The 24,599-nt window shown below is 40.3% G+C and overlaps 1 protein-coding gene across 1 annotated transcript in view; it reads left to right on the top strand.

The window, feature by feature from the left end:
• The window catches only part of RORB (RAR related orphan receptor B), a 208,152-nt gene that overhangs the window by 157,719 nt on the left and 25,834 nt on the right, over positions 1–24,599 (top strand). The window contains exon 4 of the mRNA XM_073346242.1: positions 1,361–1,762. Coding sequence (XP_073202343.1) covers positions 1,361–1,762 — 402 coding nt within the window. The remainder of the gene's footprint in view (positions 1–1,360; positions 1,763–24,599) is intronic.

Here is a 24,599-nt window from a genome sequence, read left to right as displayed (position 1 = left end):
ATCTTCAGCAGTCACTTATGTTGTCTCTAAATTTAGCACAATAAGTAGAAGGATCTAAAGTAATTCAGCGGCTTTGGAAAACACTTGTCCTCATACCACATGAAAGGAGTATTTGATGCTTCATTAAGAATGGCCATACTGGGTCAAACCAAAGGTCCATCTAGCCCAGTATCCTGTCCTCCGACAGTGGCTAATGCCAGGTGCTTCAGAGGGAATGAACAGAACAGTTAATTAAGTGATCTGTCCCCTGTCACCCATTCCCAGCTTCTGGCAAACAGAGGCTAGGGAGACCATCCCTCTCATCTTGGCTAATAACCATTCTATAATTACATTCCCAAAAAGGAATGTCCTGGTGTCCCTCCCTTGTGCTCTGTATTGGTATCCCTCAGGACTCCATCCTTGATACCCTCTTCTTCCCCCTCTAGATCTTCTGCCCACTAAGTGACCTCATTTGTTCTAAAAGCTTATTTACCATCTTTGGGCTGAAGTTTCCCAGATTTGCCCAAAAATATTTAATAGATTTTAAGGCCAGAAAGGACCATTAATATCATCTAGACTGACCTCCTGTATAACATAGGCCATAGAATTTCAGCCAGTAATTCTTGCATCAAGCCTAATAACTCATGCTTGAATTAGAGCATACCTTTTAGGAAGACATGAGTCTCTAAAGATTTCAAGCGCTAGAGAATCCAGTTTGTACTCTGATGCTGACTTACTCTAAAAGTAACACTATTTCCTTCATTTGTCAACAGTGAAGAATGTACAAATTTTATCGATGGAGATTAGGTAAAATATGATTGTGCAAATCCAAATGAGATGTGCCATTCATTTATGCTGCTTACCTTCAAGTCTGCTGTTTCCCTGCAGGTCCTGACTCTAACCTATAATGTTGTTTAAAAAAAAGTAGGAGTGTGAAGATAATAGCCCCTTGAAAGGTTTCAATAACAGGCCTTTAGGATTTGCTTTCATCAGAAGGCACTAATCAGTTAGTGCATAGTTTAAAGGTTTGGGAGCAACTTGATAAAGCACATGGGATACAAATCTAAAGGTTGTAAGTTTTATATACCTCTGGGTTGTTGTGAAGTGAACACAGCGAGAGAAGAGAAAGATGCCAGGTCTTTTTAACATTCACAGCAGGGAGAAATATGTTGCTTGACTGAGTCCCTGTCTGTCAAAATGGAGCAGCGTTGGTACCTTGCAAATCCAAGAGCATACTGCTTCAGCTTTCATAATACGTGGGTAGTCTGCAGATTTGTGTCATCTCTGATTTCCCCAGCAGAAAGACAGGGCAAAAGTGATGTTAAAAGGGAAACAATTTAAGAAAAGAGAGCAATGGTTTCTGTTATGGTTTGCTTTTCAGCTGTGAAATTTGGAAGAATGTCCAAAAAGCAGAGGGACAGCCTGTATGCTGAAGTGCAGAAGCACCAGCAGCGATTACAGGAGCAACGGCAGCAGCAGAGTGGTGAGGCAGAAGCCCTTGCCAGGGTATACAGCAGCAGCATCAGTAATGGCTTGAGCAACCTGAACAACGAAACTGGTGGCACTTACTCAAATGGGCATGTCATTGACCTGCCAAAGTCCGAGGGTTATTATAATGTGGATTCTGCCCAGCCCTCCCCAGATCAGTCTGGGTTAGACATGACTGGAATCAAACAGATAAAGCAGGAACCTATCTATGACCTCACTTCTGTACCAAACTTGTTTACCTATAGCTCTTTCAACAATGGGCAGTTAGCTCCGGGGATAACCATGACTGAAATAGGTAAGAAAAACTCTCACTCCTCAAGCATTCACTATTCCATTTGACTTTCTTTGTTGTTGAATAAATTGCAGTCCAGTTCTAACTGATATGGTACACAGCCGATTCATTTAGAATGGACTGGTCCTGAAACAGGGCTGGCTGGCTGGCTGGCTAGCTGGGCCTTTTGTTGTGGACTGAGTTTACGACATTCTAAAATAATTATTACATTTCTTAACTCAGCAATTCATGAACTGTTTATGAAAATGGAACACCAAAAGCAACTGATGAATCAATCAAAACCAAGTAATAATTACTAACAGGGAGCTTGTTTCAAATGAGCTCATTACCAGAAGGGTTTAATGATCTTTTCTGACAGCTATACATATTCTTGTCAAAACAGAGAGTCCCTAAGGTGGCTCATTCTATTGTGTTTATTAAAATGAGCACCAGATTCTGATCTCAGTTACATAGATGTACGTTTGGAGTAATTTCACTGATCTCTTGATTTAAAAGCAGTGTAATTGAGATGAAGATCTGGCCCGATATAGGCTGTGATTTGTATTCTCCTGATTAACTCACTCGATGTTTTAGGCATACGTCTTACTACAGTTTTCCTTTAGCTGCCAGTGCAAGCCTTCTGCCAGCTGTTTCAGTTAAAAAGGCTGTGTTTGGGTGAACAATAATGTTCTTTTGGTCACACTCTAGGGAAGGTTTCTAACGAAATAAAATGGCTCAGGCTCTCATGTGTACACACTCAGCCGAAAGCACTGTATTCTATTCTAAGAAAGAAAGAACAAGAGGCTGGCTTTCTAATTAAGAGCTTCCCACCTCAACAAGTGATGACTGCTGAGTCAGTTGTGGTTTAGAATAAAATTAGAGGGTAACACCTCTCTAATTGGGTTTAATTAAAAAACAAGAGGGAAAGGGTAATCTCTAACTTTTTTTTTATCTGAGCCCCCCCACCCCCGAACATGCTATAAAAACTCCAGGGCAGGTGGGGCGGGGGGTGTCCTTGGGCGTAGGCGTAGTTTGACTTCCATTTTCGGGGGGAGCAGGGCTCAGGCCAGCTCTGCGTAGCGTGGCTCAGGGAGGGATCACCACCTCCACCCCCTGACTCACCTCAGCAGTCCATCCAGCCTATCAGGGGACAGGAAAGCTGGAACCAAAATTTATAAAACAAATGGGAGGGTGGAGTGGGGCTCAGCTCAGTTTGAAAACCACTCAAGGTGCAGGCTGAGGCAGGGAGTATCTGGGGCTATGTGCAGGGAGGAGAGGTAGCTCAGGGTGCAGGGAAAGGAGTAGCTAGGATTTGCATGGAGAGAGGGGTGTAGCCCAGTGCAAGGAGAGGGGTAGCTAGGGGCTGTGTGGAGAGAGGGGTGTAACTCAGTGCAGGGAGAGGGGTAGCTAGGGACTGTGTGCAGGCACGGGGGTAGCTCAGGGTGTAGGGAGAGGGGTAGCTAGGGGCTGCGTATCAGGAGCCCAGGAACGCTCCCAGTCCTGCGGTCACTGCTGCCTGAGGACTCTGCTGTCCAGGAGTCGGGTCACCCACTTTGGTGGCTCTTACCAACTGCTCCAGCAGTAAAAGCTGGGAGCTGAGGAGCAGCCACAACCCTGGGCACCATCAGCAGCAGCAGTAGCCGCAGGAGATAGGAGAGCTCTGTGGCTGCCCTCTTCATGGCAGCAGCTGCCCTCCAGTGCCTGGCTCCAACTTCCCCCTTCTGACCTGGCCAGGGGGCAGGGCCTCTTGGGGTAGAGAATGAGGTGGGGGACAGTGTGGAGTTGCCCCCAGGACTGCCCCGCTCTGGGTAAGGCACTGCCATTTTGTGGGGAGGGGGTGGAACAACGCCCTCTGTGCACTCCCAACTCCCACTCTTGGACTTGGGGCTTCCGCCCTGCGGGGTGGCACCAGGGCTCCTGGCTTCAGTCCCACAGCTCTGGGCTCAATCCTGTGGGTGGGGCTAGGGCTTGGGGCTTCAGCCAGGAGTACTGAGGCTCAGAGCTACGGGTTTCAGCCCTGTAGCTCTGGGCTTTAGCCCTGTGAAGGGCATTGGGGCTCGGGGCTTCAGTCTTCATCCACGGGGCCCAGTGGCTCTCCTGAAATGACTCGCAGACCCCCAGTTGAGAACCACTGATCTATAACATCAGTAAAAAAATAAACTAAAGTAGGTTCACTCTCAGAAAACCAAATCCTTGAGCTCTTTGCACACACTGAATGGTTTGCAAAAAGAAAAGGAGTACTTGTGGCACCTTTGAGACTAACCAATTTATTTGAGCATAAGCTTTCGTGAGCTACAGCTCATGCTCAAATAAATTGGTTAGTCTCTAAGGTGCCACAAGTACTCCTTTTCTTTTTGCGAATACAGACTAACACGGCTGTTACTCTGAAAACTGAATGTTTTATACACTTGGCTTGTGCAAACGTGACTATATGCTTTGGAAGAGTCACATTTCCAATTTGTGCCTAAAGATATCTGGGGTGGGAACAAAGGAGAAAAGTCAAGTCTAAGAGATACCACCACTTGTGACCCTGAAGTATCTTGTGTAGGAAGGGACTTTGTAATGAGAGTAAAGATGCTGCTGTAATTTGTACCATCAGCCTATTTGCTACTTGTTTATCTAAAAAACTGTGAACCAATACTCACCTGCACCAGGGGACCAATAGCTTCTGTGGTGTGCTAACAGAAACACTGCAGTAGATTGTTCAGGTGGGGATGATGAGGTGCTGCCCCAGTGTTTCTTGGGCTCTCTATGGGCTTGACCCAGACACTTAAGTCAGTGGGAGTCTTTCCATTTACTTCAGTGGGTTTTAGATCAGGCCCAAACTCTCTCGTCCTTCAGGGTCACTCAGATAAAACAATATCCCTGCCTAAATCTTCATCCTTTCCTTGCTTTCCTAGCAAAAAACTGAGCTGGGCTCACCTTGATCTTCCACTCCCTCTGATCATACCAGAGGTGAGCACATCAGACAACTGCCTCTTCAACACACTGTAATGAGACAATTTAGTGAGCACTGAGTTGGCACTCACCCTTTCCTTTCCCTAAATTTCCCTCTGATCCCATATATTCGGGGTAACTTTAGCTTCCTGAGGATGGAACAAGGTTGAGGAGCATGAGGGTTAATCAGAGGAGTTTGGAACTCAGCACAGGAAGAATTCTCACTCTCTCCACTTAGTGAAACTGAAAACCATTTGGTGGTTGAGCAGCCTTATACTAGCTCCAAATTTGGGTAGGGAAAGTTGGACTAAGCAAAGGTTTTTGGCTACATCCACAAAGGAATTTAGGCACTTAACTATCACCTAAGTCCAAATTTAGATCCTCAAAACCTCTGCTCAGTCACCACTTAACCCTGTAGGCACCTAAATTCCCTAGATTGCTAAGTTTTCACTGGTAAAGTCCCCGATGAGCCTACATTTCTGCCAGTGGGCATGCACGCTGCCTAAATCCTGATGCTACCTCAGTTCCAGCAGGATCCTCAAGCTAGGAATTCCCTCATCTATCTCGCCTGTGGAGGCCAATCCGTAGGCATTCTCAGAGGCCACTGTAGAGCATGCCTACCAGATCAGGCTCCACACAAACAGAAAGGAAGAAGGTGAGTAATCTAGCTGCTGGGCTATATGGTATTCCGTATATAAGGTGGATCTCTCTCAATCTCTCTCACTGCCCTACAGTCCATGGTCCCAATACAGGAAAACACTAAAGCACATCTCTCCTGTTGAAGGTGTTCCACTTTTTATGAAATACTTAAATAGTCATTGGAGCAGGGCCTGGAATCCAGGTCTCTCAGGACAGTGTGCTAACCACTTGGCTATAAAGTCATTCTCACTTTCTCTCTGACCCAGTGACCAAGTTACAGCTAAGGATTTCAGTAGGTGGCAGAACTCTAAACATTCGGTATTGCACTATGGAGTTTACGTTTCCTTTATGGATCTAGCCCTTTGTGAAACTTAACTGCCTAAGTGCCTAAGTTACTTTTAAAAATTGGTCATAGGGCCTTTTGAAATTTTACCCAAGTGGTTTTGTTTTGTTTGTTTGTTTGATTGTTTGTTTTGTTTTAATGAATGAAAACTACTGTGGATGCTCTTAAGACCAGATCTTCAACTAGTGTCAATTGGCATAGAGTAGAACTTCAGAGTTAAAAACACCTCAGGAATGGAGGTTGTTCAGAACTCTGAAATAGTCATAAGTTTACAACTGAACTTAATGCGGCTTTGAAACTTTACTGTGAGAAGAAAAATGCTGCTTTTAACCATCTTAATTTAAATGAAACAAGCACAGAAACAGTTTCCTTATCTTATAACATCTTTTTTTGTTTAATTCTTCCTTTATTTTGTTAGTAGTTTACATTTAACAAAGTACTGTACTATATTTGCTTCTTTTTTTTTTGTCTCTGCTGCTTCCTGATTGCGTACTTCTGGTTCCAAATGAGGTGTGTGGTTGACTAGTCAGTTCATTCCTCTGGTGTTCGGAACTCTGAGGTTCTACTGAATTTCCACTGACATCAAGTTTGTTCCATTCTGAAAGATCCTGTTAGTTTGAGAGATGTTCCCTGTGTCTTTAACTGCAGGAACCAGTAATATTATTCACAAGGGAATGAACTGTTCAGTACAATGACTGTATGTAGCTTAGTACAAATAAGAAATCAACATATTTTTCAGCTCTTCAGTCCTTTTGTTGACTTTCCAGTTATATATAAACAATTCTGACTACCTGACTCACTCTTAGTGAAGAGGTATGTTTAAACAAAATAGAAAAGATGTGCTAATGCTATATTACTTGAACTTTTGGAAAACTGCTCTGCAGTCCATGGTCCCAATATATGAAAACACTGAAGCACATGCTTAAGTCCCCTCTCCCCACATTCAGGATATCTCTTAAGCATATACTTAATGTTTAGCATGTGATTATGTCTTGTTGTCTTCAGTGAAATTGAAGCTTGGGCTTAAATTTAAGTATGTACTTAACTATTGTGTGAGTAGAAGTGCTCTCCTGAGTTATGGCCTGTACTATGTGAAAATGATAGAGAATAATATAAAATAGAGATGGAAAGGATGTATTAAGTTGATCCTATGCCAGTGAAGATTGCTCCCTATAATATATTTTCTTGTGATTTACTCAGTCTTGCTTTAACTGTCCCAAGTGACATTAATGTTCCATTAATTCTTACTACTCTTTGGAAGCATTCCAGCCAATCTCATGGTTAGGAAGTTTTCCAGATTAAATTTTCCTCTTCTGTTTACATTCTTAAAATACTTTTAGTTGGTTATCTTGCTGCTCCTTAGTTGTCACTTAGCCAGTTGGTACTATACCCACTCTATTAATCTTACCTCAAGAATCAATCTCTCAAACTCTGCAGCCAAAATACATGTTGCTATATTTTATTCAACTCCCGTAAATTGCTTTACATCTCTTTGGTACTGAGATACCCAAAACTGATTGCAAGTTTATTCTCATGGGAATCATGTGGAGAAATGGAGAGACACAAATGGTTCCATGGTTTGGGACATGTTGGCTCTGCAGAGGCAATCCAGAATCACAGTGACCGTTTTTGCTTCCACTTTATATGCCCACTAATCTCTATTTTGCTGCTCACCGTAGCCCCTTCATCTCTTTTCATATTAGAGCTTTGTTCTTTTCTCCCACACATCGAATTTCTCATTTGGGGCTAGCTTCCCAAGATATATTGGTGTGCATATTTCCAAGGCTGAATCCCCTTTTTCTATACCCATACTTTTAACCTCTTTTGGTCACTTTAAATTGTCTCTCTCCTCACTTACATTTGCACTTCCTTACAATTTAGAATAATTTGATCATTTAAATAACATGTGGCGAATCCTCTCTTCCAGATTATTAGACAAAATGTTCAATATTGGTAGAATTAAACCTAACAATGATCCCTGCTGCACCCAGCTAAACAACTTGCTGCAATTGAATAAATTGCCTTTGAGCATTTTGTTCATGGCCCATCAGCCAGTTTGCAGTCCATGTCATGGTGTTCACTTAAAAGTCAATTTAATTTTATAAATAAAATTTCATGAGATGCCCTATCAAATGCTTTATACATTGTCGATGGTCCCTTCTTCACGTACTAATTTTGTAATTCTTATTAAAAATAGGTCAGGTTTGCCTGGCATGATTTGTTCTTTAAAAACCATGTTATTTTTAGACCTTTTTAAAAAAATAATAATCTTCACTATGTTCTGAATCTAAGTTCACATCCATTAATATCAGTAATGAAAATGTAGATGTGTTAATGTCATATTCATCTCTTCATTTTGAAGTTCACTACTGATACCCAATTGATATTTTAAAAAAACAGGGTCCTATCATGTCAAGGCAACATGAGGCTTTTTTATGGGCTAGATACTCAAGTACTGCATGCCAGTTTGTGTTCCTAAGTATTGTAACAGCAAATAGGCCTGTAGGAGGAAATATTGACAAATAGTAGTTAAATTCCAGGCTTCCACATTGTATTTAGAAACATAGTGCATTCATTCAAAGCGGTTGAATAGTTCCCTGTATAACTGTACATGATCTGGTCACAGTATGTGCTAAGAGGGTAAAATGACTGTCCTCTGTTAAACACAGGATATATATAATCAAAAGCAGCATCCAGGGCGTAGAAGCAAAACTGTGAAGTCTTTTTGCTAGCTAAGAAATAATGTTCATGATGAAACATATGGAGCAATAAACAGGCTTTGTGGATAATTAAACATAGATGCAAAACTAAGGCATTTGATAACTGGAAAATCTATTTATTGAAAGAAATATGTTCCAATATCCTGATTCCTATTACATAGCTAAATAAAATAAGACTACTTACAATATGTTTTTAAAATGAAATAAATATATAGGGGCAGATCCTCAGCTTTGCACCAGCTAAGGATCTGGTCCCTTTTTCTTTTTCTTTTTCTTTTTCTTTTTCAAGAGTGATGGAAACTGTTCTCCAAGAATCATGAACCATTAGAACAAAGCAGATGAAATTTGGCAGATTTGACAGAATTTACCTTTTTATTTTGGGGTTTCGAACCTGAAATTCATAGTGAAATTCATGAGATAAAAGTCTGTGTGGACTGCAGCAGAACAAGGGTTTGATAACCCCACTGAATTTATCACTGCTCTAGCTATGATCAGCTAAATCACTTCTCTCATTTTATAAGGAGTCCCTTTGATTGCAGGGGATTCCACTGTGGTGTTCAGTAATGACTCTGGGTCCAAGAGGCTTGAAAGAAATCCTCATTATTCAGGGACACAGTTCAAACTGCCTCTGTATAACTTCCTGTCTGGGATACTAAACTATTTTAAGGTACAGTTCCTAATACCACACTTACACTGGTGAATCTCTTGGCAAGACTGGGGTCCAATACAAGACAACTGGCTGCTGTGGAAGATGAATGGGAAAGTTGATAGTCATTTAATATTATTTTGAGGGAAAGGAGCAAGCCCCATCCCCTTAGTTCCTGTAAAATCCACAGAAGAAGGAGAACAATTTATTATTATACCTGGTGAGGGTGGGGAAAAAGCCTATTCGGGGATACAACTGTGGAGAGTGTTACAGGAGTGTCTATATCTATATATACATATGCAAATAGTGAATAGGTAAGATAGATGTCATTCCTGATTGCATAGCATAATTCCTGGGTTTTATAGGGCCACTAAAAATGTTGTCGTGCATCAGAAATGGCTTCCTCTAGTAGCTCTTTACATCAGCTCTTAACAGCGGGCAGGAAGTGGTGGTAATCTACTTAAGCTGCACCTGCCAGCCTTGTGTATCTACAAGTTTCTCCTAAAATAAGCAACTGTGAAATAGTGAACAATGTTGACATCATCTGGCCTGATATTATCCCCTCAGCCTTCACCACTGTGAATGAACTAACGTGCTTTAACACCTGCAGCCACTCTTTAGTGTGCTGTGTAGGAGGAGTGTATGTTTTATTTCACACAGGCCCCTGCAAAATGAAGGGCTGGCCCTGACCCTGCCTTCAACCAGAAACCAAAAGCAAAGTGAGGTCTGCAACATGGCAAAAATAAACAGTTACATTTAAAGTTAAAAACCCTTGACTGGTATTTAACAGAAAAGAAAACCAAAATATGGGTTGAGGTCGGGGGCACAATAACTTCCAGTTAAGGGTTCAGATAGCCCCACAGAAACAACAATGCTCAATACCTTGAAGGTTTCAACCGTGATTCGGTTCAGTGTATAACAATGCTGAAGGTCCTTGGATAAACAGCATTATATACAGTAAAGTGTTGTTGTTATTATTATTATTATTTATTAAAGCACTCTGACAACCAGGAATTTAGCACACAGTTTCTCATTTTTATATGAGATATTAATTTTTAAAAGCTTTTGGCTCCTTCACTGATGCATTTTAAGGGCCGAATCCAACTCCCCTTCATATCAATGGAAAAGCTCTCATTGACTTTAATGGGAGCTGGATCTATCCCTCCATGCTGACATTCTATTGGGATTTCAGCAGCACTTTGAACTGAAGCTCTATGCTTTGCCTCATATACCAGGTTCCTATGATAGCACCAAACTTTCTTGCAAGACCATGTAGTATGTTTCATTTCTAAGGGTATGTCTATACATGCAGCAGCACAGCTGAGCTGTTACAGTCGCACTGCTGCAGCACATCTGGTGAAGATGGTGATGGGAGAGACCTCGCCCATCGCGGTAAAAAACCCACCTCCGCGAGCAGCAGATGCTGTGTTAGCGGGAGAAGCTCTCTTGCTGACATAGCACTGTGTACATGAGCGCTTATGTCAGTATAATATATGTCATTCAGGGGATGTGGAATATTCACACCCCTGAGCGACATACATTTTGCCAACATAGGCTGAGGGGTAGACATAACCTGACTGTTGAAAAAAATATGTCCCCAAGAGTATGAATTCTGTTTTCTCTAACTCCTGCTTCAGTCACTCCAGAATTTGTCTTCTCTGCTGAGTTGGATTTCAGCGGGCATGTAATTTAAGATGATCTTTTCAGTCAAATGTTACTTGAAGGGACACTCTGGAGACTGACAGAGTCGTACTGTAACCCATCTCCCTCCATAAAAATATATTTAAAATTAAAAAATGTCTTCTTAATATTTCAAAAATGTCAAAAATACTACTGCCAAGTACAATGTTAAAAACCCACCTACTCTATAGGATTATCTTGCCATTGCAACACACATGCACAATAAACCAGAACAAACTGATACATCTGTAACTGTAGCCCTGTGAGCCTTGTGTGTCTCTTTGCTTCTCTCTTTCCCAGGCCATATTTTAAGATCCCTCTTACAGAGGTGATATGAAGTCACATTTCTCAACTCCTGTTTTAAAATCCCCTCAAGTACAGCAACAGTATATGTCTTAAAGCTATATTTCAATGGAGCAACGTTGCCATCTAGTGACTAATTAAACTACTCCAACGTGTGTATTCCACGGACACCCTTTGGGCACTATTCCACACCATCATAACCTTACTTTCCATACCTATTTAAAGGTGATAGTCAAAATAAATTAATATGACAGTTGTATGCCCATTTCAGCACATCTGACTCAGTTTAGACCAAAAAACCCAACCCTTAATTTTGTAACTATCACGGTAACTATTTTGTTAATTCTCTCTCTCCCCTCCCCTCTCATACGTTCACTCAAACTCACAAAGAGAGAGCGGTATATGGCAAGATTTAAAACTAATTTGACAGCTTTCCTCAGTCAGAAACTGTTTCAGCTACATCACACAAAGGGACAGAAAAGCAGAGGAATAAACTAGAACATGCCAAAACTGAAACACCTTCATCTTTCTCGCTTCAGCTGATACTGAACCTAAGAGCCTTTTTTTGGTTTCCTCTTCACTGTAAAACCTGATTTTTTTAGCTGCTCTGGGCTTATCATTTAGAAATAAATGTTTGATTTGGTCTCAAAAAGTACTGTATAAGTTTGCAGAAATGCAGAGGATTATTTTTTTAAACTGAAAAGTTTGCTAGTTTTACAATGCCTTGTTTCTCATTCAAGCAAGTTGTCATGTGTCATAGGGTTAAAATTAACCTAAAACAACCTAATTATAGATATATGCAGTGGCCTTATTAGCGTTTGTTACACAATGTGACAGTTTAAAATGAACTAAATGTACATAAATAACTTACTATGTTGTTACAATGTAATCAAGGCATATTTAATTGCTTACTGAACTGTAATGACTTTTGGGGGAATTCAGTCTGCAGTATAACTCATGATGCAGTCTTTGAAAATAAACAAGATTTTCACAAATAAGGGCTTTAAGTTAAGCACCTAGGCCAATATTTAAACACCTAAATAACTGGCCTGATTTTCAAATTGCTTACCAGCCAGAAGCTCCCATTGATATCAATGGGCTTTGGATCCAGACCATAGTCTAACAAGTCAAAATCACTTCAATATATCTCTGAAAGGGATTCAGCTTCCTTAAAATTAAATCAATTCACATGTCAGTTGTAGACCTGCTAATAAAGTCACTATAATGTTACAAATGATGGCCGCTGGCAGTGTTCCTAATTGGGGTTTGATCAATTTACGCTAGACTCAAAGCCCTTTAAATATTTCCCTTTAAGTTTGTTGTGGAGGTGAATGTTCTAAGTAGAAGTTTAAGCAGAGTTCTGCCTAGGGTGATTTAAAGTTTATTTCCTTTTTGTTTATGGTATATTATGTTGGGGGGTTGGGTGGGAAGGCAGTTTTCCTTGGGAAATGAGTTTGTACAGCACCCGGGACAATGTTTTGGGGAAGTTTGGGGCATTACTGTAAGAGTCAGAGTTTAAGCCAGATGGAACCACTAGATCCCCTAGTCTGACCTCCTGTATATCACAGGACACCAACACCACCATTGCACTAAACCCAACAACCAAAATCAGACAAAGCAATGCAACTCACAGGAGACTAGATAATTATGGGCCTCAGCCAGAAAACAGGAGGGACACAGTGCTTGAGGTCCCTAAAATGTCAGGGAAATGACTAAGGGAGATATACCCAGATAATCCTGGCAAGTGACCCACACCCACACACTGCAAAGGAGGGTGAGACCATCTAAAGTAACAACTTTGGGGGAAATTCCTTTCCGACCCCACATATGGTGATCAGTTAGACCCTGAGCCTATGAACAAGAACCAGCCAGCCAAGTACCTGAGAGAGAGAATGCTTGGAGCCACGTCAGAGTCCTGGCCCACCCCACCCACTATTCCATCTCCAGTCATGTCCATCCCTGATGCTTCAGAGGAAGGAGATTAAAAAAACCCACTCCTTGAATACACTGGGAGATGGGGGGAAATCCCTTCCTGACCCCTGCTATTAGCCAGCTGAACTCTTGAAGCATGAGCTTTAGGAACATAGGACAGAAACTTTTGAGCCCTGCCCCCATTACAAACAACCCTGTCATACAATTGCATTCATAAATTTGTCCACTCTCTCTCAAAACTAATCAAGTTGTTTGTCCCCATAACTCCTATTATGAGGCTGTTCCAGAACCTCACCCTTGTGGTGGTTGGAAACCTTCTTCTAATGTTCAGCCTAAGTTTGTGACCAGTTTATATCCATTTATTCTGGTGAAAACATTTTCCTTCATCTTGAATAGCTCTTCACCCTCCCTGGTATTTATTCCCCTAATGTATTTATAGACCGCAATCGTATCCCAGCTCAACCTCTTTTTTTTTTTTTTGATAGACCTCTCATAAGACAGGCCCTCCATTTCCCTGATCATCCTAGTAGCTCTTCTCTGCACCTGTTCCAGTTTAAATTCATCTTTCTTGAACACAGGTGGCCAGAACTGTGCCCAGTATTCCAAGTGAGGTCTTACCAGTGCCTTGTACAATGGCATTAATACTGGAAATGCCTCAGCTAATACATTCTAGGCTTGCATTGGCTTTTTCATACCCACATAGCTTTGGTGGCTCAGAGTCATCTGTCCAGGTAACTGGCCTCCTCTGTTGCGTCCAACTGATGAGCCCCCAGCTTGCAACAGAAATTCTTATTATTAGACCCTACATACATGACCTGGAGAATTACACTACAAATTTGTAATTGTAATACAAATAAATAGAGATGGATGGTACATTTTGAAAGTCATAATTTCAGTGACATTTTTCATTTACATTTTTGATGGAAAAAATCGGGGCAACATTTTTGTGATTTTTATGACTGTTTTGACCCACTTTTCCAAATGAATTAGAAATAATAATAAATTTAAATGTACTTACAAATTTTAATAAGCAAGAACAGACTTTACCATGGATTGTACTCCAAGATGTTAAATATAGGCCAGTGAAATAGGCTGCATTTTAAATTTTCTTAAAGGAACATTGTCTAAATAAAAAAATGGGAATAACTCCTTCTATTGTAAACTGATAAAAACGAGTTCGTTCCATTGAGTGCACAAAAAAGTATCTAGAAAAAATACCTCTATAGATGTGCAGAATAAGCGGATCATCACGTAACCACACGTTTCCCATGAAATATTGTGATGAAAGATTGTATTCTTTTCAGGGCAGGGATCATGGCTGTGTTTGTTCTGCATAGTGCCCTGAACACAGTTGGCACATAATAAAAAATTATAAAAGATCAATTTACAGCCAGTACATTGTAATGAATAATGAGATATACCATGCCCATTTAATGTCAGAGGGATGGCCATTTAATCAAACAAAAGTATATGGCATGGAGCAGCAAAGTCAGTAGCAGAAGTAATTTAATCTGGCAACTGGTACCATCATAACTGGCCCATGATGAGGACGTTCTGGAGGGAATGGGTCACAGAAGTTGCAAGAACAATTGGGGATGGGAAATGGGAAGTAGAGTAGCTGCAAAGTAAGTGTTAGGGCCCCTAAATGAACAGTAACTGACATGAATGATAGAAATCCAGAGAGGTGTCAGCAGGGCAGGCGATGGAGGGAAGAGCACCTTTGTGACGCTATGCCAACTGCTACAGTGATGTCCATGCCACACAGAAGCACAGAAATGCTTTGGTATCTGTGAGAGTAAATGTGTGCTGGAGTTGTACTATTCTGTTTCTGTACCTTCTTTCCTTTTTAGACACCTGCTGCACCATCTGAGCAGCCTTTGTTTTCCAGCATTTATCCTCCCCTCGTCTTAAGGTTTACGTTGTCTCTGGCTGATCCCCTTCCTGCTCTGTATATTGTTATTCTGCATGTCAAGTCCATAAAGCATTGCTCTCTCACACTAATTAACATTGTCTCAGACTCTGACATGTGTTCTTTGTGGAACTCCCTTTAACCATAGTCACACTAGAGCACAGGTGAGCCGGTATAGCTTGTAGCTGCTTGGAGCAGCTTTACTTTATACATCTATAGTGCATTTTCTAGAATATATGCATGGGGAATATGCATCACAGGTTCTTTTCACAAAACCACATCTCCATTTTCAAATACTATGTGTCCTGTACAGTAGATGTGTTGGAAAACCACATTGTTTGTCACTATCTACTATTTCACGGTTGAGAATGTTGTACTTCCTTTTTAATATTGTTTATGCTGCTGTTCCCACCTTCATTAGTAACTTGTGTCTTGCATTGGAAGAAATGACTGGGCACTGTTAATTTTAAACATCTGTTTTATTTCATGAGGAAGATATTCACAAACTGGAGAGAGTTCAAGAACAGTAACAAAAATGACTACGTGGCTAGAGACTTATATGCGAGAAAAGAGTAGATGAATGACAAGTATATGGGAGATGGGGAAACATGATGCATTTATTTATGGTGGGATATAAATGGCCATAATGAGATCAAATTAACACACCAGACACTTGAGGCAGGATATCAGGAAAAATATCTTAATAATGAAATAGTCTTTCACAAGGGTCTATATAGATTGGGACTCTTAAAGCTAGGCTGCAAGTCTCACCATATATGTTTCTTGTTTACTGTTTGCAATGAAATCACTCAAATTGGCCAGTTTTGTTTCTATTCAGTTTCATTTCCTATGCACTTGCTCAGTGTTGGTCTGTATTAGTTTCCAATACTGCCAGGGAAGATATTAATTACTTTTAGAATATTGTCATGATTTTTTAAAAAAATATTAAAAACAAAAGGCAAAATGTTCATTCGTAGATTTTGTGAAATCTATGGCCTTATTTTAGCAAAGTACTGAAGCAAGTGCCTAACTTCAAGCACATGAGAAGTCCTGTCGTTTTTAATGTACTTGGTTGTGTGTGTTTGATTCTCTTCTGAATTATTAAATATTATTGTGGGCCACAAATTTTCTGATTGAATTCCAAGAGCCTTAAAATGCCACCTGTCCCTCAGGAATTTCTTGTCCTTCCAGGTGAATTCAGCTGAAAATTTATTTCTTGTTCTAATATTAACAATAATAATAATAACAATAATAAAAAATAAAGACAGCCCCTTATTGCAAGATAGATTGAATTTTAATGCTCCAGGACTGCATAAAGATGTCTTTCTGTGAGCTGTGATTCCACACTGGAAAGAGTCACAAAGCAAATCATCTCAAATACTTTAAAATATATCTGTAATAATTAAATGTTGTTTATAGAGTCCACGTCCTATAGTCTTTTAACTATTCAGTTGCTGTGGTGTGTGCTTCTACAGTCAGCTAACCTTGTTTCTAATCGGCAGAAAATCCATCTTTTGCTAAATGGTCCCAATTCCAGCAAAGGTATCCTTAAACCCTCATGCAGTTCATTGAATTCTGGATGGGAGTATGGGGTCTAACTTTTTGCAGGATTGGAGCTTTATTCAAATGTATTATAGTTTCCATTTTTTTAATGTCACATTGTTGAGATGCAAACAATACAGTGATTTATTTGAAGGGAAGGTGAGGGAGAAGCCACAGAAAATTCACACTCACATGCTTCTATATTATTTGTCCTTTTGCTCTTAGCATTCAATCATTTCAGACCAGGGAATTAAATTAATACAATAGGTTTGTGCCTATTGGTACTTTAATTTTTGTTGTTGTTTGCATTCTCATTTGGCGAATGGTTGAAAAAGAGATTAGAAAAAAAAAAACATTTTCAGGAAAAATTAGTTTCCCCTTCCCTTTCTTTTCCCCAACAAATTTTTAAATTTGAGATTTTTCAGCCAGCGCAATAGTCTATATACATTAAGGGCATACACTTTGGTCCACAGTTGTGACATCTTCATTTGCCTTTTTCTGCATTCATAACTCTATCACCTCCTAAAAATTCCACAAATTAATTAATGAAATGACACATAGAGAATAGAGACCATATTTTAACAGAATGCAAAACATTTTATTTTGAAAGCACAAAACCTAGAATTAGGACTCGGATGGTAATGGGACAACAGCCTAGCAATATCCCGGGCACTCCATCAGTGATTTTTGGCTTGAGAGGCTGTGTGACATTTTAAAAACCTGACATAAATGCTTACAACAGCTATCAAACAAAGCTGTGGTGTTTTTGCAGCATTAATTCAAAGTGGATCCCTAAGAGAGCTGAACTTAGGATATAAGCTGAGATGAGCTCTTAGCTACTCAACTGGATCCTAAGGGTAAGCGGCAAATTAAAAATTCATTATTCATTTTAATTGAGGATGATTATCAGTATTTTAGGAGGCACACTTCAAAGTTCTTCAGCTCCCAGTGCAAAAGAAGGGGATGCTGAGAAAGCTAGACTCTCTCATGAGACAAGAGAAACAAATGAACAAACTCAAGAGCCTGTAGGAAACATAGACTACATAATTCTATGTGTAGCTTATATTTAGCAGGCCAAATGCCCTGCTGGTGTAAGCGTCATTCAAGTAAATGAAAATGCACCCACTTACACCAGATCTGCATTTGTCCCTAAGTCTAAGTTTTTCCCTTATGAACCGTCAGCACTGCAGTTTGGGATCTTTTGATACTGACATTAAACATGGAGGGCCAAATCATCAGCTAATGTAAATCTGTGTAGCTCCAAGCTATGCTGATTTACGTCATATGTGGACCTGTCCTGGAACATTCAGCTTTCTGTACATGTCTTGGATGTAGGTAGCTTCTTAACTCACCAGCACAATGTATGTTTGAGAGGTGGTAACCTTTGAGATCTCTACTGAAACCTAAAATAAGGAAACTTCATTGGAAAAAAATAAAAATCCAGCCGTGCTACTGAAATCAGAAATAAAAAAGGTCACTTGCTATTTTGGAAGTTGTAAGCTATAGTCCCAGTTTTCGAACATCAAAGTTGTTAACCATACATTGTCACTTTCCCTGCAAAGCATTTTTTCATTGTAAATTAGGCCAGTCTTACAAAAATATGCTGGTTTCCTTTTTTTCTGCCTGCAGTTTAAAGAAACCTTGACTGAACGTAAAGACCTATTAAGTTAAGTAGCCCATCCCTTTGCCGGGACACAACTGTACCCTAGTGTCCCAAACTATACGTCCCCCATCATTTCCTTTGGAAGACAATTCCATATTCTGATTGGCTTCCCTGTCCAGATTTTTTTCCTAATGATCAGCCTTAATTTTAATTATCTTCATTTCAATCTATTATTGCCAGTTAGATCCTCTCTACAATACTAAACGGACCCCGTCATTCAAATGTAGGCCCTAATACTGCAATTTGTGCATGGGTGGATTGTTGCACCCGCCCAGAGAGTCACTGAAATCAGAGGAACTGTCTGCCTATGATCAGCAGTTTGCAGGATTGTGGTCATACTTTGTAGATATTTACTATGTCCCTGCTCTCCCTAGTCATCACATAATCAAGTTAGATTATTTTCGTCTTTTATACTTTCATCACATGTAAATCCCTTTTTTCACACAACTATTGTTTCATAAATTTTAAGGCCAGAAGGCTCTATGATGATCATCTAGCCTGTCCTGCAGTATAACACAGATCACAGAATTTCAACAAGTGATTTCTGTAGCAATTCTATAACTAGATCTAATCTCAATTTAGAGACCTCAAATGATGGAGAATCTACCACATCCCTTGGTACATTGTTACAGTAGTTAAACCCTCCTTATTAAAATGGTGAGCTTTATTTCTAGTCTGAATTTGTTCAGCTTCCAGACATTAGATCTTGTTACACCTTTGCCTTCTAGATTAAAGAGTCCTCTTCTACCAGAAATGCAGCTGTCATTCTCTGAACTCCTGCTAGTTTGTCACTATTTTTTGGTGCTGAGAAATGATCCCAAGTGTCCTCTTACCAGTGCCACTTAGGGATCATTATTATTAGTAGTGTTGTTGTTGTTATTTCTATTGATTTATTGTTATATAGTATGATATTTTACTTATATCAAACATGTATGTAGTACTATAGCTTTGCATGACACTTTCCAGAGATATATCTGAATAGACAGGTTCTTGTCCTTCTGACAAGAATTGGGATGTCCTTCCAAGCAAAGGAATGAGCATGACAAAAGGCACCAGATGAGAGTAAGAGAGGGAGCAAGAGGGTGAGAAGAATGAGCAGAGTATGAATGGGGAGTGACAGGGGATGACGGATGATACATAGGCAGAGCCTTAAAAGAAATGATGGAAAGTTTGAATTTTGCATGGATGAAAGTGGAACCAGTGGAGTTACATGGTCATAGTGCTGGGGAAAGAAGATTGTTTTATCTGTAACATGATGGACAGATAGAAGAGATGAGAGCTAAGGATTGCAGAGAGGAGGAAGATAGAGTTCTTGGCATGAGAGAGCACCATGGCATGAACCAAAGTTTTGGCAGTGAGGACAGAGAGACCTTTGACAGAGGGGTCTTTTATCTCTCAGCTGCAAGATCTGCAGCTTCTCCCAGCATTGCCCAAAATGTATCTGCCTTTCTACTGCCATATCTCTTTGAAAAGTCATAACTGTTCTGTTGCCCACTCTCATTTCTAAGTCCCTGTGGATATTACTGATTTCCAGTTTTCTCCCACACATTGAATATCTATGTTGCTTGGATGAATGGCCCCCTCCCAGTTGTGCAATGTTAGCTGGCTTTGTCCAGGTTGAGTCTCATTTTGTTATTTCCTCTTCATCTTTCTTACTATAACATTTGGCAAAACACTCAGGAGTCAGAATTGGCAGGAGAGAAGAAGAAGTGTGATGCACAAAAGCGCTGTGAAGAGACAGGCTGTTGTTTTCTGGCTCCAGTCACAAAACATGGATCAGGGTTACAAAAGACTGTCCCCTGTCTCACAGCAGGGGCCAGTATTCACTCAGTTCTATCTATCCATCCATCCTGGTTCTTACAGGGCCTCCATCACTGCAGGATCTGAGCTCCTGTTAAAAGAACTGCAACATTTCTATCAACTGCAGAAGCACCCAGGTGAGTCTGATCACTCAGGTTCTGAAAGCTGCTATTTCACATTGGGCACGCTCATTGTGTTGATGGATATTAGCAAAATCATTCCCATGCTGGTGAAATTGATACCTATACTTACATCCTTCCCTTTTAGCTATTTTAATTCTTCTTTTAACATTGAAATAACATAGGGTGATGGATCTGCAAAGCAAGGGACTACACTCCCATCAGCCCTTACCCCTCTGTACTTCCCTTTTCCCTGGCCAGGTAAGAGGAAAGGTCCTGAACCAGGAAGTGGCCAGGTTCTGTTTAAGGCTTGAAAGTGGGAGCTGCATGACATCAGGGAGCTGTAGAGAAGCCTTAGGGACTGTGGACAAAGCTGCGTGTGGAACAGCCCTGTGACTGCCAGATGTTACACTGTATAGGATTTAGGGTGGAGCAGCAGTGGCTGGGCAGGGAGTCAGTGTGGAGAGGTCCCAGTGGGAGACACTGACCCTGTCTGGAACCCTGCAAGCACCTATTTGCTGGAATAGATTCTGGGCTGGAAAGGGTAGCCCAGACACTAGGCCTGCAGAGCCCTGACTCATGATTGGGCTGCTCAGAGACCCAAACAAGAACTGCTGTTGCTCACTCTGAACTCTGTTTACGCCTCTTTACCTAGGGTATTTGAAACCTTTCCCTTTCCTGTCAGCCCTAGTAAAATGCCCTTTCCCATAGCTGTGTGTCCAAGTGCATACTGTGGCATACCAGAGCTAGCATCTGCAAGCCCAGCTGCTGAAACATCTCCAGAACTTTCCTCCTAGTCGTGGTACCCCTGGCACACTACTGACACTCTAGGAGTTTGGGGTACTGGGCAGCCATAATAATTAAAATATCAATAGATTTTGAAATATTTATTTGTCACTTAGTCAGCTGTAATTTATTTCAGTCCTTCTGAATTTGCCTGTTTTCTCAAGAAATGGTCACCCAGGGCATGTCTACACTGCATCTGGGAACATGCTTCCCAGCTCCAGTATACAGACACACACTCGCTCTACTCGAGCTAGCTCATCAAACTAGCAGTATAGCTAGGGGTAGCATGGGTGGCAGCTTGAGCTAGCCACTCAGTGATGTCCCCAGGGCTTGGGGGCGGATTTGTACTCAGGCAGTTAGCCTGAGATGTCATCTCGGCTACCCAGGCATGCTGCTATTTTTAGTGCAGTAGCTTTAGCAGAACTATTGCGTGTCTGTCTACTGGAGCTAGGGAGCACACTCTCAGCTGCAGTGTAGATGTACTTGAACCAAATTCACCCTAGTCTGATTACTTATGGCCTCAGCCAGGTACTGCCTAGATGAGGCAGCTTTGCCAGTGCTGGTATCTGTAGTGATTCCACACTTGCCAATTTTGGCGATGCTAGTGCCTGTATCTATTCTGCTGACACGAATACAAATTCTTTTCTTTCTCTATTTGGTTGTTGAGATTTCCTCTTTTTCTACTACATCAGCAGTTCTCTAGGATATCACAAGTACTTCAAATAAATCTTGATGGTTTCTCCAGTACTTTTGAGAGTCTGTTTCATCAGTGTATATGCATGGCTCTGAGGGAGGGCTAATGACTCTTGTTTGGTTCCAGCTGTTGTTGTCAATTCTCAAGTGAACTAGATTCCTGGTTGGACAATTGCTTTTAGGTCTGTTGTAAGAAAACTGTCATTTCTTTTCCTTTAATTCAGTTGTATTTGAGGTTTTGTAGAAAGCCAAGTCCTTGTTCATCTCCCCACTAGCATCTGTTCTGGGGGAAACCAATACTTCTACTGGTCTGCGCTTCTAAAATCCAAAGAAACAGATTTCTATTGGCAGCTTCAGCTTTCTTTAAGATATTTTCATTGCCTAAATAGCTCTCTTGGTCATGATGTTACTCTGGGTGTGTTTTAGCAAGGAGGTGACTTACTTAAACTAGTCAGTCTTAGTAGAAACATGAAATTCTACCCAGCAGAAAAGTGGTGAGTTCTCAGGTATCAGAATCTTTGGTATTTGATGTCTGTGTGTGTTTTTTAGTTTTGAAATTCCTATGAATTAAGAGTAGAAATCAGTTAACAGCAAATAAGTTTCCATGTCAAGTTCAAGCAGCCTTTACCAGTTTAAGACCTTGTATAATCAGCCTGGAATGAGTTATATTAGTGTCTGTGGTCTGAGAAATTTAATCAGATAGATACAGAACAGAAATAAAGTTTAATTGATAATTATATGTCATGTTGGGTCTCTCTAGTATTTCATGACCTTGTATTCCTTGAGTTTTGCATATAGTAAGTAAGTACCTTTTTCTATAGTTGAAAATGATCTACCAAAATTGTTTTTTGGCAGAAAAATGAGTTTACAATTGAACAGATTTTTGTTGTGAAAAGTATCTGCTTTCCATGGAAAATTTGCATTTTTTTTGGCAAAAAAAATGAGTGCCCCAAAACCCAAAAGGTTTCAAATCCCAAAAGCGGCCCAAAACCCACATACTTCAGACCAAAATAGACCAAAACCAGAAATAGTTTAATTTGGTTACACTACTTAGGTGCCTCATAGGAGTTGTAGTTCCGTTGTCATGTCTCTATTCTCCTTTATAGGCTGTGCTCCCCAGCCAGATTTCATCTCCATGACTCCCATGATGCACTGCATCAAGAGGAGTGTTGAAATGGATCTTTAATGGCCCATGGCTGGGCAGATGTTACCAGTACCAGTGAGAATTTGGAAACCCATATGCTTAATGCACAATAATTTATTTGAGAAAGAATCACACAAGTAGTTAAGGTTACACTGTGCATGTCTTTTCCTATAAACCTTAGCTCCCCAAGCATAAACCCTCAGTAACTATGTTGGCCATACACAGAATCCTGATTAGCAAACAAGGCAGATATATCTACCAATTCTAGCTGGAGACTTCTTTTCGTCTCTTCTTTTCCCTTTTAGGTACTGGATCTGTTAAATGTCCCTCAAAGCAGGGTCTAGGTCACCCCGAGGACTTTTGTCTCACAGTCTTGAACCTCTTCAGATGTTAATTGGGGAACTAACTTAACTAATTTACTTTGCTTAGCATTTATACCTTTTTGTTCTCAAAGGAGTCACATGTCCCAGAAATATGCCTCGTGAGTATTTATCACTGGTTTTCTCTAATTAATATTTGGAAGGAGAGGCTGCAGAACAGACCCAGACCAAAGCTCAATCAAGGTTTACCCTCTCATCCATCATTCACTTAAGCTCTTAGCGTGATGTTATCCAAAAGGGGTCATTTTGACCCATGTCAGCCTGCACCAAGCCCACCTATCGCATGATTGTATGTGTTTTTTTATCTTGTGAGCTGGTTCTCTGCTGATATATTCCAAATTTCTATGTTGAAACTTACACGGCCATCGAGCCATTATTAACCATTCAAATGCAGTTTCAGCACCTCCAGTAGTTTTCCACAACATTCATCTAATGCTAAAAGTATTCTGCTCCCAGAATCCTCTAGCAAGTTCAGGCATACCAAGCCATACAAAACTCATGCTTATCACATTCGTTCATTTTAATCACAGCAATTCATAATAATTTGGCATCGTCTCAACAGTCCCTCACTCGATATCCAATTATCCAAAGTAATTGTGATATCGCACCAATCATGCCAATTGTACCAATATGTCAATTATTGGATCATGTGTCTCCTTTTGACCTACAGCCTCATTTTATGATCTTTAAAAACATAATCTGACAATTTAATTTTAAAAGTTTTCTTCAAAGCTTGTCTTTACTTTTATACTGCTTACATATTTGGCATTTAAAACAGAAGCATAGCAGAAATAATACAGTTGTTTTACAAATTTGAAATATTATTACCCATTTAATTTTATTTTATTTTATTACTTGGTATACAACATTATACCAAACACACATTTTAGATCTTAAGTTTTCTGCAACTTTTTAAATAATTTTATATTTTCAAGCAAGTGTATTTTTTTTTCAATTATTACAAGTGTGGTGATTGTTTTATTGTCACATTACTCCCCCCCCCCTTTTTTTTTCAATTCCAAATGCCAGTTCCTTTTTTTTTTATTTTTTTTTAAATTAAGATGCCCCATTCTCATTGGGCTCCTATTATTTGTTTTCATCCCTCTCTGGGTATCCACCATAATCCCTCATTTCCCTCTGGCACTATTTCATAGTACCCTGTTTCATTTCCCCAGGTGCTTGCATATATTACTGGATGCACTTCTTGTACCTCCCCATTAGCTATACCAGAAAGGATAAGGGCACACTGGCGTATGGTACATGTGTGCACTTGGACCTTCCAGGTATCTTGGAACAATTGGTTAATATAGGAGACTCAATGCCCAATTAAATGTCTCTGGCCAATTACCTCTGCGACTTTGTTTCAAGATATCTCTTCATTGTTCTCCCAAGATTCCCTAGGCTTCTATACATACTTTTCTCCAGAACAATCCTGAACAAATATTTTTATTTGTTTAACAATTTCCAAAACACTCTTCCCCAGGAGTTCACTTAGTTCCAATACAGAGTATCCCATTTCTTGATCCATTCTTTCTCCTTGCTTCTCAGTGTGTGCTGATTTTACTCCTGTACAGTACTTTTGCAGGGATTGGTTCCAAGTTGTCTCCCACAGTAAGGTTTACTTT

Source organism: Lepidochelys kempii, chromosome 5 (assembly GCF_965140285.1).
Source record: "Lepidochelys kempii isolate rLepKem1 chromosome 5, rLepKem1.hap1, whole genome shotgun sequence".
In the NCBI taxonomy this organism is placed as follows: domain Eukaryota; kingdom Metazoa; phylum Chordata; order Testudines; family Cheloniidae; genus Lepidochelys; species Lepidochelys kempii.
Note: the sequence above shows the minus strand (reverse complement) of the source record. Positions and strands in the feature narration are given on the sequence as shown.